We start from the raw sequence: 18766 nt of genomic DNA on the forward strand, positions 1-18766 counted from the left end.
AAAACTGTTTGAATGATGTCTGTGAGTATAACAGAACTCATATGGCAGGCAAAAACCTGAGGAAAATCCTAGCAGGAAGTGGAAATCTGATGCGTGGAATCTTTTCTAAGCCTTTGCCTATGAAACACACAGAGACTGGTTACTCATTTAGCACTTCCAAAGGCTTCCACTAGATGTCAACAGTCTTTAGAAAGTTGTTTGAGGCTTTTCCGGTAAACACAGACCGAACGAGAAGGTGGGGAATTTGGTTACACAGGGAAGGCCAGCAGTACATTGGCGCACGTTCACGTTGGAGGTTGCTGTGTTCCAAAACGTTTTATAAGACAATGCAATCGTGCGGTTGGAATATTATTGAAGTTCTGATTGAAAAAGGCCCTAAAGATTTATGCTATACAACGTTTGACATGTTTGAACGAACGTAAATACAACTTTTTTTACTTTTCGTCGTCACATTTTCCGCGCGCGCCTCCTACATTTTGAGTAGCCTACTGAACGTGCTAACAACATGGAGTTATTTGGACATAAATTATGAACTTTATCGAACAAAACAACATTTGTTGTGGACCTGGGATTCCTGGAAGTGCCTTCTGATGAAGATCATCAAAGGTAAGTGGATATTTCTAATGCTATTTAATATTTTAGATGACTCCAAAATGGTGGGTGTCGCTAGTGTATTTTTCTGAGCACAGTACTCAGATTATTTCAAAGTGTGCTTTCCCAGTAAAGTTATTTTGAAATCTGGCAATGCGGTTGCATTCACGAGATGTTAATCTATCATTCTTTGAATGACAGTTTAATATTTTATTTACATTTATGACGAGTATTTTTGTAAATTGTGGTGCTGATTCACCGACAGTATTGGAGGGAAAATATTTTCTGAACATCACGGGCCAATGTAAAATGCTGTTTTTATATATAAATATGAACTTTATCGAACAACAAAATGCATGTATTGTGTAACATGATGTCCTAGGAGTGTCATCTGATGAAGATCGTCAAAGGTTAGTGCTTCATTTAGCTGTGTTTTGGGTATTTGTGATGCATGTAGTTGCTTAGAAAATGGCTGTGTGGTTATTTGTGTCGATGTACTCTCCTAACATAATGTAATGTTTTGCTTTCGCTGTAAAGCCTTTTTGAAATCGGACAACGTGGTTCGATTCAGGAGAAGTGTATCTATAAAATGGTGTAGAATAGTACTATGTTTGAGAAATTGAATATTATTAGATTTGTGGTTTTGAATGTGGCGCTCTGGCTATTGTCAAACTCGGGCCCGCTCACGGGATCGACGTCGTAAGATTAACCTCTATGGGCTAGGTGGGACGCTTGCGTAACAGCCAGTGTAATCCCTTGGCGCGATATTCAAATACCTCAAAAATGCAAAAACTTCTATTTTTCAAACATATGACTATTTTACACCATTTTAAAGACAAGACTCTCGTTAATCTAACCACACTGTCCGATTTCAAAAAGGCTTTACAGCGAAAGCAAAACATTAGATTATGTCAGCAGAGTACCAAGCCAGAAATAATCAGACACCCATTTTTCAAGCTAGCATATAATGTCACAAAAACCCAGAAGACAGCTAAATGCAGCACTAACCTTTGATGATCTTCATCAGATGACACACCTAGGACATTATGTTATACAATACATGCATGTTTTGTTCAATCAAGTTCATATTTATATCAAAAAACAGCTTTTTACATTAGCATGTGACGTTCAGAACTAGCATACCCCCCGCAAACTTCCGGGGAATTTGCTAACAATTTACTAAATTACTCACGATAAACGTTCACAAAAAGCATAACAATTATTTTAAGAATTATAGATACAGAACTCCTCTATGCACTCGATATGTCCGATTTTAAAATAGCTTTTCGGTGAAAGCACATTTTGCAATATTCTAAGTACATAGCCCAGCCATCACGGGCTAGCTATTTAGACACCCGGCAAGTTTAGCACTCACCAATATCAGATTTACTATTATAAAAGTTTGATTACCTTTTGTTGTCTTCGTCAGAATGCACTCCCAGGACTGCTACTTCAATAACAAATGTTGGTTTGGTACAAAATAATCCATCGTTATATCCGAATAGCGGCGTTTTGTTCGTGCGTCCCAGACACTATCCGAAATGGTAAATCAGGGTCGCGCGCATGGCGCAATTCGTGACAAAAAAATTCTAAATATTCCATTACCATACTTCGAAGCATGTCAACCGCTGTTGAAAATCAATTTTTATGCCATTTTTCTCGTAAAAAAGCGATAATGTTCCGACCGGGAATCTCCTTTTCGACAAACAGAGGAAAAATCACAAAGACGGGGGCAGCCAGGGCACGCGCCTAAGCCCACAGTCCCTTGATCGGCCACTTGAGAAAGGCGATAATGTGTTTCAGCCAGGGGGTTGGAATGACGACTTTCAGGTTTTTCCCGGGCTCTGAGCGCCCATGGAAGACGTAGGAAGTGTCACGTTAGAGCAGAGATCCTTTGTAAAAGATAGAGATGGCAAAGAAGTTCAAGAAATGGTCAGACAGGCCACTTCCTGTAAAGGAATCTCTCAGGTTTTGACCTGCCATTTGAGTTCTGTTATACTCACAGACACCATTCAAACAGTTTTAGAAACTTTGGAGTGTTTTCTATCCAAAGCCAATAATGATATGCATATTCTAGTTACTGGGCAGGAGTAGTAACCAGATTAAATCGGGTACGTTTTTTATCCAGCCGTGAAAATACTGCCCCCTAGCCATAACAGGTTAATCTAACTGCTTAACTTTTATCTGTACATGGAATTGTATTGGTTTTTCTTACTAATTTTTTCTAATCTTTACAGGAAAATGCCACGGTCACTATTTGATGTGTGGAGACATTTCACTGCAGCTAATGTAGAAGGAAAAGCTGTGTACATTTGAAAATACTGTGCCAAATTATATGTGAAGAATGCAACAAAGATGCATAATCATCTGGCCAAGTGCATAAAGTTCCCTCAGCGCTCACAACAAGCAACCTTTGACAAAAGTCCCTCTACTTCTATTCGAGGGGAAATGATGAATCAGACACCTTATCGATATCAACAGCTCATGGTCCTCCTGGAATCAGAAGGTTTTCTGACTCAATGGAGGAACGTATCCAGAGAAATGCTGATGAATGTCTTGCTCAAGCTGTGTATGCAACTGGTTCACCTCTGATGCTCACAGGTAATGTGTATTGAAAGATATTTCTGATTGTTCTGCACCCAGCATACACCTGAAGGGGTTAATCCAAAGCCACATACCTTTTAAAGGGTTAATAAATTGTGTTATGATAAACTGTAAGGTCTCCTCTTTAGGAGACCTCTGTGTGTGTGTGTTAACATCTGTTTTGAGTGTTGTGCCCTTCAGACACTATCAGAAGGTGGAAACCGCCTACATTCATACTCCTCTTGTCTGGGCCCCACCTGGCTATCTGAGGTTCTGAGAATACGACTGGTTTTCTGAGAACACAAGGCTGCCGCAGGCCATATGAAAACAGTCACCTGTCAGAAGATGCTTGGACTAGTTCACCTTGTTATGACCCTATGCTTGTGATGAAAGGTCAAGTTTTGGTCAAACCCACTTCTCAGCTTTTAATTGCTGACAAGATGGTTGCTTCTGTCAGGGGGAGGTTCGGCTAATTAAAATGTTGTTCCCAGTGAAACTCACGCAAGGAGGACTGGGAGAGGCTATATGAGTTACAGGATGTCTTAGACATTTTGCAGAACCTGGGGAGAGCTGTCATATACTGTACTCTGTACCAACTTCTGCCTTTTAATACTTAAACAAAGAGTCTGTGTTTCCTTTTCATTAATAATGTATGTTTGATAATTATATAGACCTGATCATCTGTTGAAGAAATTGAACAACACAGACCTCCAACCAGACATGCTTTATCTACTCATTTGCTGGATGCAGAGTTCAAGTGAAGGTCAAGCATATCATAGAGAAAGTAGACTGTATTGCAATCATCTCTGATGGATCGTCAAATTTTTGTGGGCAAGAAATAATTACCTACATCATCTCCACCCCTCAACCAGTATTCTACAAGAGCACTGACACAAGGGACAACAGACACACCTGTCTCTACATTGCAGATGAGCTGAAGGCAGTCATCAATGACCTTGGACCACAGAAGGTATTTGCACTGGTGACAGACAATGCTGCAAACATGAAGGATGATTTGTCTAAAGTGGAGAAGTCCTACCCTCACATCACACCCATTAGCTGTGCTGCTCATGCATTGAATCTGCAGGACATCAAGGCACTGAAAACAATGGATACACTCTACAAGAGAGCCAAGGAAATGGTTAGGTATGTGAAGGATCATCAAGTTGAAGGGTCATCAAGTCTCTCCAGGAAATGGCCACATCACAGTCTGCCGATATGGACAGCCCCATCAAGAGGATCCTCCCGGATTATGTATTTTGGGAGACAGTGGTGAGTAGCCTGAAACTTCTGAAACCTATAGCAGTAGCCATTGCACAGATTGAGGGAGACAATGCCATCCTGTCTGATGTTCAGACTCTGCTTGTAGATGTAAGAGAAAAAATCTGTACTGCCCTGCCCACTTCATTGTTGCTCCAAGCAGAGGAAACTGCAGTTCTGAAATACATCAAAAAGCGTGAAGACTTCTGCCTGAAGCCCAAACACGCCGCAGCGTACATGTTGGACCCCAAGTATGCTGACAAGAGCATCCTGTCTGGTGCAGAGATCAATAAGGCCTATAGTGTCATCACTACCGTGTCTCGCCACCTTGGCCTGGATAAGGGCAGTTTGGCGAAGTACACTTCCAAGCAAGGCCTTTGGGATGGAGATACAATATGGTAGTCGTGCCAACATATCTCATCAGCTAGCTGGTGGAAGGGACTTTGTGGATCTGAGGCTCTTTCCCGTTGCCTCCATCATCCTCCAAATCCCACCAACATCAGCCCCCTCAGAGCGCAACTGGTCCTTGTTTGGGAACACACACACACCAAAGCACGCAACAGACTGACCAATACAAGGGTTGAAAAATTGGTGGCCATCCGGGCAAATTTGAGACTTTTTGAGCCTGACAACGAGCCATCCTCAACAAGGTTGGAAAGTGACAGTGAAGATGAGGCCTCAGAGTTTGATGTTCAAGAGGTGGACATTGAGGAGGTCCAGGGAGAAGACATGGAAGACAGGGAGGAAGACAACCAAAGCTTTAGTTTCTAGACTATCATTTTACAGATATATGTTAAAAACATTTTTTAGAGATGTGATGGATCATTAGGGATCATTCAATATTCCCTTTCTTTTGTTGTTCAGTGAAATCATCCCATGTGAAGAGTCAACTCAATTAAAGTTCAATTCGTAACTAAATTGTTTTTTATTTTTATTGGAAGGATTTAATCATTTGAAATTATGTCTACTTATGATAAGGTAAAAGGTTTGTTTCTGTCCCCATATGATATCCAAGGAAAAATACATCTACATTGAAATGGCATTAATTTGCATATATTTCAGTTAATTCCCATATATTCCTGTTAATTCCCATAAATTCCCGTTAATTCCCATATATTCCCGTTAATTCCCACGGAAGGTTTCCACCTCTGACTGTTCCCCAAAATGTGCAACCCTAGTGTGGAGTAAAGGTGGTCTAGAGTTTTCTTCCCTCTGGTTGCACATGTGACATGCTGGTAGAAATGAGGTAAAATGGATTTGTTTGCCTGCATTAAAAACCCCGGCCACTATGAATGCCGCTTATGGTATTATACAGCTCATTGAGTGTGGTCTTAGTGCCAGCATTGGTTTGTGGTGGTAAATAGATGGCTACGAATAATATAGATGAGAACTCTCTTGGCAGGTGTAGTAGGATTCAATCTTAGTCCTGTATTGACGCCTTGCCTGTTTGATGGTTCGTCTCTCTCTCCCATCGTGTGGTCTACAGCTTATCATGAGGTATTCTACCTCAGACGAGCAATACCTTGAGACTTCTTTAATATTAGACATCGCGCACCAGCAGTTATTGACAAATAGGCACACACCCCCGCCCCTCGTCTTACCAGACATAGCTGCTCTGTCCTGCCGATGCACGGAGAAGCCAGCCAGCTTTTTATTTTCCGTGTCGTCGTTTAGCCACCTCTCAGTGAAACATACGTTTTTACAGTTTTTAATGTCCCGTTGGTAGGATAGACTTACAGTGAGGGAAAAAAGTATTTGATCCCCTGCTTATTTTGTACGTTTGCTTAAACTAATAACATACAAATTATTGTATTTTTCTTGTCTATATTGAAAACATAATTTAAACATTATGTGTAGGTTGGGAAAAGTATGTGAACCCCTTGGCTAATGACTTCTCCAGAAGCTAATTGGAGTCAGGAGTCAACTAACCTGGAGTACAATCATTGAGACGAGATGTTGGTTAGAGCTGCGCTGCCCTATTAAAAAAAACTCAACATTTGAGTTTGCTATTCACAAGAAGCATTACCTGATGTGAACCATGCCTCGAACAAAAGAGATCTCAGAAGACCCAAGATTAAGAATTGTTGACTTGCATAAAGCTGGAAAGGGTTACAAAAGTATCTCTAAAAGACTTGATGTTCAACAGTCCATGGTAAGACAAATTGTCTAAAAATGTAGACAGTTCAGCACTGTTGCCACTCTCCCCAGGAGTGGCCGTCCTGCAAAGATGACTGCAAGAGCACAACGCAGAATGCTCAGTGAGGTAAAGAAGAATCCTAGAATATCAGCTAAAGATTTACAGAAATCTCTGGAACATGCTAACATCTCTGTTGATGAGTCTACGATACGTAAAACACTAAACAAGAATGGTGTTCATGGGAGGACACCACTGAAGAAGCCACTGCTGTCCAAAAAAACCCATTGCTGCACAAATGTTAAATATATGTCAAATCTAAATTCATTGGTCGTATACACATATTTAGCACGTAATCGCGGGTGTAGCAAAATGCTTGTATGAAAAATATACTCGGAAGCAGTGGATGGTGTGTACGCCTCCTGAGTCAGACTAGAAGTCCACTCCGAATACCTGTTCTCCTTCCTCCAAAGGACCATTCTATGGATTATATCTAGTCAAAATTCCCCAAATCACTGTCTTTTTTTGTCCTGGTTTCGTAAGCAATCACTCTTATCCTCTTACGGGTACTTCAGGCCAGGGGGCAGTATTGAGAATTTTGAAAATAATATGTGCCCATATTAAACTGCCTCCTACACAAACTCAGAAGCTAGGATATGCATATTATTATTAGATTTGGATAGAAAACACTCTAAAGTTTCTAAAACTGTTTGAATGGTGTCTGTATAACAGAACTCATATGGCAGTCAAAACCCTGAGACAAATCCTAACAGGAAGTGGAAATCTGATGTGTGGAATCACTTTCAAGCCTTTGCCTATTAAACACACAGGGACTGGTTAGTCATTTAGCACTTCCTAAGGCTTCCACTAGATGTCAACAGTCTTTACAAAGTGGTTTGAGTCTTCTCCGGTAAAAACTGACCGAACGAGAAGCCTGGAAAGTTTGTCATAGGGGGAAGGCCATTACTACTATGACGCACATGTATGTGTGGACGCTTTCATTCCGGAATGTTTTATAAGACAATGCAATCGTCCGCCTTGAATATTATTGAAGTTCTGATTGAAAAAGGCCCTAAAGATTTATGCTATACAACGTTTGACATGTTTGAACGAACGTAAATATATTTTTTTGTACTTTCGTGGCGACATGTTCCGCGCGCTTCGTACATTTGGAGTAGCCTTCGGAACGCGCTAACAAGAAGGAGCTATTTGGACATAAATTCTGAGCTTTTTTGAACAAAACAACATTTGTTGTGGACCTGGGATTTCTGGAAGTGCCTTCTGATGAAAATTATCAAAGGTAAGTGAATATTTCTAATACTATTTATGATTGTAAATGGTTCCAAGAAGGCGCTAGTCTGTATCGCCAAGCCTATTTTTCTGAGCATAGTACCTCGTTTATTGCAAAGTGTGATTTCCCAGTAAAGTTATTTTTAAATCTGGCAATGCGGTTGCATTCACGAGATGTTAATCTATAATTCTTTGAATGACAATATTATATTTTACCAAGGTTTTCGAATAGTATTTTAGTAAATTGTAGCGCTGATTCACCGGCGGTGTTGGAGGGAAAATATTTTCTGAACATCACGCGCCAATGTAAAATGCTGTTTTTATATATAAATATGGGGGGAAGGCCATTACTATAAGAAAAATGTTAATACCTTTGCTGTTCTTCGTCAGAATGCACTCCCAGGACTTCTACTTCAATAACAAATGTTGGTTTGGTCCAAAATAATCCATTGTTATATCCAAATAGCGGCGTTTTGTTCGTGCGTTCAAGACACTATCTGAAAGGGTAAATAAGGGTGACGAGCATGGCGCATCGTAAAAAAGCGATAATATTCCGACCGGGAAAGTGTGTATGCGTACAAAGAGAGAGAAAATAAAAACATCTCGTGCCCTCGTGCACGAGCCTGAGTCTCAGAGTACTCTGACCAGCCACTATCCAAACGCGATAATGTGTTTCAGCCTGGGGCTGCCTCGATATCATTCAGCTTTTTCCCGGGCTCTGAGAGCCTATGGGAGCCGTAGGAAGTGTCACGTTACAGCAAAGATCCTCAGTCTTCAATAAAAAGAGCCAAGATGAACAACAACTTGTCAGACAGGCCACTTCCTGTTCAGAATCTTCTCAGGTTTTGGCCTGCCATATGAGTTCTGTTATACTCACAGACACCATTCAAACAGTTTTAGAAACTTTATGGTGTTTTCTATCCAAAGCCAATAATTATATGCATATTCTAGTTACTGGGCAGGAGTAGTAACCAGATTAAATCGGGTATGCTTTTTATCCGGCCGTGTCAATACTGCCCCCTAGCCCTAAGAGGTTAAATATCTAATCATCACTAATGTAATTTGAAAGTAGTTCTGCAACTTTTGACAACTGACACCAGTTCAACACCAAAACGTTAGAAGAGTTATATACGTATTCACAAGAAACTGCCTGCATAGGAACAATAGAAGAGAATGTCACACATTTCCCTTTTGTACAAATTACAGGGAGCACTTACATACATCGCAGTATAAAGATGTTCCTCTTGCACTACAAAATAAAACAAATTGCTTTAATAATTTAATAAATAACAATAATATAATAGTATAATAACAGTATAACAGTATAATGAACATGTGGTCCTTTACCAATATTTGTAATCAGCAGGATAAATGGTAATCACAATGACTTACCCTGGTAGAATTAGTTCCTCCTGAGACAGATTCTGATAGAGTTGTGAAAAAGGATTGCAGCTTCGTATGCAGTATAAAGCCTATAGTACAATGTGAAATTGACTGGTGCAGTTACTTTCACTTTCCAGTGTTAGATATAGAATAACTAGATAATTCCACAAATGTATCAAGTGAGGAGGGCTGTCTAGCTATCCTATTTCTATACACATTTCTTGTAAATGGAACCATTACAGGAATAGAGGGGCCATAATTTCACTTTCAATATGACTCTGTTTTAGACAGGAGAGAACGATTGCCCCATCTCATTAAGGATCTCAAGTTGAAGGCCGACCAAAATACTGAAGGCGGTTGTATCCAGAAAGCAAGATACTCCATTATAGTCAATGGGAAAATGGCAATCTTTGTGGTCAATATTTTTTTCAGAAGACAATCAAGGTTCCAATACTTGCTTCTACAGTGCCTTCAGAAAGTATTCACACCCCTCGACCACATTTTGTTGTCTTATAGTTTGAAATCAAAATGTATTAAATATTTGTTCTTACCCATCTACACACAATATACCATAATGACATTTTTTGCACATTTATTTAAATTGAAATCTCTCATTTACTTAAGTATTCAATACATGCTAGAATCACCTTTGGCAGTGGTTACAGCTGTGAATGTTTTGGGTAAGTCTCTAAGAGCTTTACACAGCTGGATTGTACAATATTTACACATTATTATTTAAAAAATTCTTCAAGGTCTGTCAAGTTGTTTGTTGATCATTGCTAAACAGCCATTTTCAAGTCTTGCCATAGATTGTCAAGCCGATTTAAGTCAAAACTGTAAATAGGCCACTCAGGAACATTCAATGACGTCTTGGTATGCAAGTCCAGGCTACAATGGGCCTTGTGAACCAGGTTTTCCTGTAGGATTTTGCCTGTGCTTAGCTTTATTCCGTTTCACAAATTCACAACTCGACTGGGGGACCTTACAGAAAATTGTGCGTGTGGGGTACAGAGATGAGGTAGTCATTAAAAAAATCATTTTAAACACTATTATTGCACACACGTTGAGTCCATGCAACTTATGTGACTTAAGCACATTTTGACTCAACTTACTTAGGCTCGCCATAAAGGGCTTGAATACTTGACTCTATACATTGCAGCTTTAAATTAATTTGAAATTTCAAAAAACATAATTCCACTGACATTATGGGATATTGTGTGTAGGCCAGTGACAAAATCTCAATTGAATCAGTTTTAAATTCATGTGGTAACATAACAAAATGTGGGGAAAAAATCAAGGTGTGAATACTTTCTGAAGGCACTGTAATACACCAGATGCATGTCCTTGAACCATTTTTTTTTTAAATCACAAGAAATAAGGATAATTTAGTTGCTATCGGCAGCCTGTAGTACCTGGTCGGCCTTCATTTTGAGATCCTCAATGAGAGGGTTGTCACTACCACAGCCAGTCATAAACCCTGTCTATTTCTATAATCTCTTTTAAAAGATCTAATTTTAAACCTAACCACACTGCTAACCTTAATACCAATTTTTGTTAAGTTCCCACAAGACAAACTCAAAATGTCACTCTTAACAAAGGGAACTAACAAAGAAAATCACTGACAACCAAAACAGAACAGAAAGCGGTTCTGAAAGGCACCCATGTGGGTGCCCACTGAAAGTTGGTAAAGCCACTAGTAAAAGGTTGCGCTCAAACTCGCACCTCAGCTGACATGAAGTGCAGCTCTCCCAACATCTCACAAGCTCACTTGGAGCACTGGGCCAGCCACTCTTAAATAGCACGGGTGAAAACCTGGGATAGCACAGGTGAAACACCTTCCGACTAATGAGATGGATAAGCCAGCACAGGTGTAACACATACTTACTAACGAGGTGACACCAATCGGTGCGCCCTACATGCTAACATGCTACCTCAAAAAATAAATATAAAAGCCCAAACTTGTAACACTAACCCTAACCTTATGAGAGGGGGCAGTCGTTCTCCTGGATTAGGTCAAACTGCAAATGCTATGTCTCGCCATTTTAGCAAGATGGCAACGCGCTAAACAGGTGTCCTGATCTTCAAATGCGACATTGAGATTTCACATAGGGATGAATTGTGTTACATCATTAATGGATTTGTCTATTTATATACCCTGAGTGTACAAAACATTAAGAACACCTGCTCTTTCCATGACCGAGTGACCAGATGAATCCAGGTGAAAGCTGTGATCCCGTATTGATGTCACTTGTTAAATCCACTTCAATCAGTGTAGAAGGGTTGGAGACAGGTTAAAGATGGATTTTTAAGCCTTGAGAGAATTGAGACATGGATTGTGTATGTGTATGTACACACAGTTCATACACGTAATGTTAGCTAGCTAGCCAGCTATCTAACGTCAGCTGGCTAGCTAACAGCAAGCTTAACTAGCAATACAAACCGATTGTCATAGCTAAAGTTAACCAAATAGGTTCAATGTTAGCTAGTTAGCTAGCTAACATTAGGCTATAACTAGCAATGTGAAATGGCATTCTGAGAAAACATCACTAACGTTACACACACTTCATACACATAAGTTAATGTTAGCTAGCAAGCCAGCCATCTAACATCAGCTAGCGTTAGCTAGCTAACAGCAAGCTTTAACTTGGGATCTTTTGTTTAGACATGTAACATCAACTTTTTCCCACTGACCTTTGTCGATAGTGCCTGATAAATTCAGGGCAGCAATGTTATTTAGAGCAAAAGCAACATATTTTCAGTTCTCTATGGCTAGCGTTATATCTTTTGAAAAAAACTGCAGTAGAAAGGATTATCTACGCATAACGATCAGTTCATTTTATAGTGTCACGAACCGGCTCAAAGTGCGTAACAAAAAGGAGATAAGGAATAACAAAATATATTTAGTAACTAAAGTAAACTAAATATAATTAACAATGGTGTGTGTGTAGTCAGTAATCAGTAGTGTAAGTGAGTGGTTGCGTGCATAAAATGTGATAATGAGGGGTGTTGAAAGGTGCCAATGCAAACAACCAAAAACAGCCACAAAAATGCCACAAAAATGCCACAAAAATGCCACAAAAATGCCACAACCAAAATCTGTGTCTGCATGGAGAGAGTCTCCCCAATGAATGGGGAAGAGGTGTATTTATCCTGGGACACACCCGAGCCCAGGTGTGTCCCATTTCACTGACGACCCTCCCGGCTCCGCCCACCGAAATTCTATTAAGGAAAACAAGAGCAAAGAGACAGAATACGGCAGACAGAGTGGGAGGGTTGTCACAATAGACAAAAGATGCTACACCGCAGACCAATCTGAAACTCATCTCTCAGGCACGTCCAGCCCACTCATTATCTCAGCCAATCATGGCTAGTGGGAAGGTTCCGGCCTTTTTCTTTGGCTAAACCAACTACCAACTCATAATATAACAACTTTATTCATATTTACAGTTGGTATACAAGTTTGTTATTAAGGCATATTAAAGTTCACATGTTCGAGAAGGCATTTCTGCCCAAAAATGCATTTTGATAAAAAAACATTTTTACGTTCAAACAGCTCTCTTGTGAAGTCGTAACTTGCGACATACGCCTAGTTTCCTGAATCGGGTCAAATGTTACTATAACACACATTTAATTGTAACCTGTTAAAATTGCATTCCACCTGTCTTTGCTTTCAAAAACACCTGACAAGCTGGTTTGGAGTGCATTTTTTGTTCCTGAATACACTACGTGAGCAAAAATATGTGGACACCTGCTCCTCAAACATCTCATTCCAAAATCATTCCCATTAATATGGAGTTGGTCACCCATTGCTGCTATAACAGCCTCCACTATTCTGGGAAGGCTTTCCACTAGATGTTGGAACATTGCTGTAGGAACTTGCTTCCACTCAGCCACAAGAGCATTAGTGACGTCAGGCACTGAGTTTGGGCGATTAGGCCGGGCTCGCAGTCAGCATTCCAATTCAACCCCAACGTTGTTCGATGGGGTTGAGGTTAGGGCTCTCTGCAGGCATCACTCCAGAGAACGCGTTTCCACTGGTCCAGAGTCCAATAGCGGCGAGCTTTATACCACTCCAGTCGAAGCTTGGCATTGTGCATAGTGATCTTAAGTTTGTGTGCAGCTGCTCGGCCATGGAAACCCATTTCATGACGGTCCAGACTAACAGTTTGTGTGCTGACGTTGCTTCCAGAGGCAGTTTGGAACTCGTTAGTGAGTGTTGCAACCGAGGACAGACGATTCTTACACTCTACGCTCTTCAGCACTCTGCGGTCCCATTCTGTGAGCTTGTGTGGCCTACCTCTTCAAAGATAGACTTTTCCACTTCACAATAACAGCACTTACAGTTGACCGGGGAAGCTCTAGCAGGGCAGAAATTTGACAAACTGACTTGATGGAAAGGTGGCATCCTATACTCAGAACTTTGTTGAAGGACCTTTGGCAGCATTTACAGCCTCGAATCTTCTTGGGTATGACACTACAACCTTGGCACACCTGTAATTGGAGAGTTTCTCCCGTTCTTCTATGCAGATCCTTCTATGCAGATCCTCTCAAGCTCTGTCAGGTTAGATGGGGAGCGTCGCAGCACAGCTATGTTCAGGTCTCTCCAGAGATGTTTGATTGGGTTCAAGTCCAGGCTCTGGCTGGGTCACTCAAGGATTTCAGAGAATTGTCCTGAAGCCACTCCTGCGTTGTCCTGTTGGAAGGTGAACTTTCGCCCCAGTCTGAGGTCCTGAGCGCTCTGGTGCAGGTTTTCATCAAGGATCTCTCGGTACTTTGCTCCGTTCATCTTTCCCTCGATCTAGTCTCCAAGTCCCTGCCACTGAAAAGCATCCCCACAGCATGATTCTGCCACCTCCATGCATCACCGTAGGGATGATGCCAGGTTTCCTCCAGACGTGATGCTTGGCATTGAGGTCAAAGGCTTCAATCTTGGTTTCATCAGACCAGATAATCTTAGGTGCCTTTTGTCAAACTCAAAGTGGCCTGTTATGTGCCTTTCACTGAGGAGTGGCTTCCGTCTGGCTTGATTCCGTCTGGCCATAAAGGCTTGATTGGTGGAGTGCTCCAGAGATGGTTGTCCTTCTGGAAGGTTCTCCCATCTCCACAGAGGAACTCTGGAGTTCTGTCAGAGTGACCATTTGGTTCTTGGTCACCTCTCTGACCAAGGCCCTTCTCCCCGGATTGCTCAGTATGGTGGGCGGCCAGCTCTAGGAAGAGTCTTGGTGGTTCCAAACTTCTTCCATTTAAGAATGATGGAGGCCACTGTGTTCTTGGGGACATTCAAAGCTGTAGAATTGTTTTGGTACCCTTCCCTAGATCTGTGCCTCGATACAATCCGGTCTCGGAGCTCTATGGACAATTCCTTCGACGTCCTTGCTTGGTTTTTGCTCTGACATGCACTGTCAACTGTGGGACCTTATATAGACAGCTGCGTGCCTTTCCAAAACATGTCTAATCAGTTGTAGAAACGTCTCAAGGATGATCGATGGAAACAGCATGCACCTGAGCTCAATTTCGAGTCACAACAAAGGGTCTGTATACTTATGGAAATAAGGTATTTCTGTTTTTTAGTCTTAATATATTTGCTTTGTCATTATGGTGTATTGTGTGTAGATTGCTGAAGAAAAACATTTTATTTAATTCATTTTAGAATAAGGCTGTAACGTAACAAAATGTGGAAATGTCAGTATACCGCAGTATGTCTCACTTAAACACACACATTTAGCCAAGTAAAAAACATCTGCTCCGTCCTTTGCTGCTTGGAGCCAATGGGTACATATACACCATGGACCCAAATGGATAGCTTCTTACTGCAGCCCAACCTTCACCCAAAGGTGATGTATACATTATTTCCCCCTCTGAAAATCACTGTGCAGTTTATATGGAGCATTGTAAGTAGATTGTACATTTCTTCAGTGGCTCAACTTTGGTTTTAGAAGTGGGTGGGGGGACATAACCTGGCGTGGGTTCTGGGGGTCCTCATAATTTTCTAGCTAATTTCTTGCATTTCTACACAAACTAATATGACCCTTTTGGGGTCAATTTTATTGTGAATAGGAATAGAATGTGGTTTTAAACACATCTACATGAATGTGGATGCTACCATGATTATGGAGAATCCTGAATGAATCGTGAATAATAATGAGTGAGGAAGTTAGACGCACAGATATCATACCCCTAAGACATGCTAACCTCTTGCCATTGCAATAACAGGGGAGGTTAGATTTTTGGGGGAGGTATGATGTTTCTGCATCTATAACTTTTGTACAATAAAATTGACTCAAATTACACAATACATTATTTACCATTAATTTCTATTGGGCAAACAATAATCTGAAACACAACCAAAGCTAACAGCAAATGCATCCAACAAATATGTAGACACAAGCTTGATGTAGTCATTGTGTGCTATGAATGTGGCACCAAAAACTTCACTGTGGGCCTCCAACAAAAACAGGGAAAAGGGAGAATCTGTAGACATGCTGACATAAAAGAACATACTCTTTGTCAGAATTCAGCCAGCCTTCACAAGAGGATAAAATGAATGTGTGCCCTTTTTTATTTTACACCTACAGCAGAGGAATTATATTCAGTTCCACTGACATATAGTACATTCTATGGATGGCATTAAAATGCAATAAATTAATGTATATGAACATGACTGTGCATTCAAACATGTTTGTATACATTCATCATCATCAATAGTGTCCCAAGCCTTCCTCACATTTTTGTTTGACATGTTTTGTGTCATCGGGAAAAGCCTCTATCAACCTTTGATACAGTTTGGAAATCAACTTTAGAGGTTTGTCAGACTGCCTTAAAATACAGTAGTTTCAATCTTTGAAGCTTCTGGTTTGTCCAGTGTTTGCTGCTAAGAGAGAATAAAGTGTTGCATCTTTAAAAGTTCACCTTAGCGCCGTCTTAGACTGATCTTCCCTGTTTGCCTGACCCTGCCGAGATTCGTGTCACCATCTGACCCTGCTCAGATAAGGCAAAGAATTACTTTGGTGTAATTTATATAATTTTATCGAAGAATAGAATAAATGGTTCACTAATTTAAATGACCATTATTCCCAGATCCCAGACTGTAGCCAACCCATCAACTCAACTTTCTATCCATTCACAGGTTGTTACAATATACTGCAAAATTCACCTGAGCTCCGTAGACTGGTCTTACTTTTCACCATCTGATCCTGCTAAGACATGATGAGCGTAGTGTTGTGTACTGACTGTGCACCATGACAGTGAAGCCTGTAGAGCTGTTAATACTGTGTCAGCGTGAAAAGTAGGGAATTAACAAGGGAAACTGACAGATCAATAACATTGCATTGCTATACTGACCAACAAAAACTCACATTACGTTGTCAAAAAACGTCAGAATATCGGTCTTCAATAATTTGGCCGCTGGTTTTATCATTTTATTCAGGTCCACTATAGTGTGGTTGAGGCTAAAATAATAGCTTAAGTTAGTGAGCTAGCTAGATAACGTCTGCCAACTTTTGGCTAGCTCTAATGGTACATCAACTGGTGAAAACTAGCGAAGTTAATTTACTTCTGTTGAAACCAGACAAAACAAAGGCTACAAAACATTTCCATACACACAACAGCTGTTAGATACTGCTACCTGACAGATAGCTAGAGGCTAGAGCTGAACTGGCTGTGGTAGCTACTAGCTAGCTGGTTCATTCCCTTCAGACAGAACTTCAGTCGAGAGGGGATGAAACATGTAATGCATTAGCTAACGTTACATGTCAGTTACACTACTAACTCAGCACTGGGAATAAATACTTTTTTTCTGTTAAGTCAAACAGCAATTACCTTGCCAGCTACACCTGTGAAAGTTGCATCCTTGCATTTCTTTGAATGGGGTTAGTTGTAAGTTAGATACAGAACCTAGAGTGTACTGCTTATTGCATGTCATTCCAATTGGATAAGATAACACGTTCATGTTCTTTATCTTATGTAAACTACACTGCAATTCATGTATTTGCATATGTATTTGTGTAAATCAAACTACAAGATTGTCACTGCATGTATTCAACTGAACATTGAATACAACTGAGACTGATTCAGCTGAATGTGTTACTGTACATGGGGCTACTGTTATATCCCTATGTAACTGGTGGTTTCCTCAGCAGCTGCTTGACGTACAGCTGAATGTCCTACTGTAAAACATGGGGGTACTGTGATATCTCTACAGCAGGGTTCCCCAACTGGCGGCCCGCGGTCCGTGTTTGGCCCGCAGGTGATTTTATTAGTTTTGTGAGCAAAAAAAAATACAAATATTTGTATTTTTATTGTTGGACATTAAAGACTGTAAAAATACCAGCAAATCAGCTCTAAGTGATTTTAGATTAGGAAATCTGTTCCAAAATATTCCCATGCATAATTGAGATACTGTATACAGTATGTGACCGTATACAAATGTAATCAAGGTTTGAAATGATTCTGTTTTAGTAAAATATTAAAACCATTTGGGCTTCTTGCGGTCAATTTGCATTTGTCAAATTATTTTAAATTATGTTCCGGCCCCCTAACCATCCGCTAAAAAAAAAATCTGTTTGATGATCCCTGCTCTACAGTATGTAACCAACTGGTGCTTTCCTCAGCAGCTGCATGACCTACCAGAGTCTGTAACACTTGACTTCCTGGATGTTGAGTTGGAGGACAGCTCCAAACAGGAAGTGAGTAAAACAACATATGACATATGCAGTGTGCCATATACTGTAGTCAGGGGTGAAAGTAAGGCTGTATGGTCCAGTAAATAAATAGTTGGGGTACACCGTATCAGTAAAATGTGAGCCTATCACAATAATTAAAACAAAATGTCATAAACTGTAGGCTATTACACAACTTTATGTCATTACCCCATATCAGAGGCATAAAAAATGAGTGAATGGACTTGAACGGGTGGTAGGCCTGTAGCCTATACTCCAAAATGCGATGTGGTTCGACGACACCACTGAAATTTTGCCAAGGCATCCATGAGTGGCCGACACCGAGACACCCGAGGGCAATAGTGGAAGCTTACATTTTGGCCTAATGACAGTCGTAAAATGTTAATGAACTTTTGGGTGTTTTGTGTAACAGACATCTCCTTCCTTTCACCACTGTTTGGAGACCAAAAATATGTTGTGAGTGAATGAACATGTGCTTGTAGCCTAGTAAAGGAGCCCTTTGAAGTGATTGTTAGACAATCTGATGAAAACATCATGACAGGTTGTGTTTATGCCACAATAAAAGGCTCAGCATCATCAAGCTGCACATAGCGCCCTGGACCAGAGCTAGTCCTTTCCTTAGCGTCAACGTAACACTGAAGTAATGGGTGGCTGAAGACAGTCCCTCTCTTTCAGTTGCAGATCTTCAATCTCTGCTGCCCGGCACCTTTGAATCAGGGGGACACATGTTCCTGGCTCCCAGGTACAAAGATGGGTGTGTGTGTGTGCATTCCTGACTGACTGAGTGACTGTGTGTGTGCTATGTGCTTGTGTAATCTCATCTCTGTCTAAACCGGTCTTTCAGGGA

General features: G+C 40.7%; 1 protein-coding gene across 2 annotated transcripts in view; it reads right to left on the reverse strand.

Annotated features, from left to right (window-relative positions):
* LOC106583432 (interferon-induced protein 44) overlaps positions 1-9358 on the reverse strand; it is a 29257-nt gene extending 19899 nt beyond the window's left edge. The window contains exons 1-2 of one of the 2 annotated variants that reach the window (XM_014167588.2): positions 9251-9358; positions 9076-9107 (exon numbers count right to left, since the gene is read on the reverse strand). In XM_014167588.2, the coding sequence (XP_014023063.2) occupies positions 9076-9081 (6 nt within the window). In that variant the 5' untranslated portion in view covers positions 9082-9107; positions 9251-9358. The remainder of the gene's footprint in view (positions 1-9075; positions 9108-9250) is intronic. The other variant, XM_045705494.1, reaches the window with a different exon arrangement.
* Positions 9359-18766: the final 9408 nt, after the last annotated feature.

This window comes from Salmo salar, chromosome ssa22, assembly GCF_905237065.1.
Source record: "Salmo salar chromosome ssa22, Ssal_v3.1, whole genome shotgun sequence".
Classification (NCBI taxonomy): Eukaryota; Metazoa; Chordata; class Actinopteri; order Salmoniformes; family Salmonidae; genus Salmo; species Salmo salar.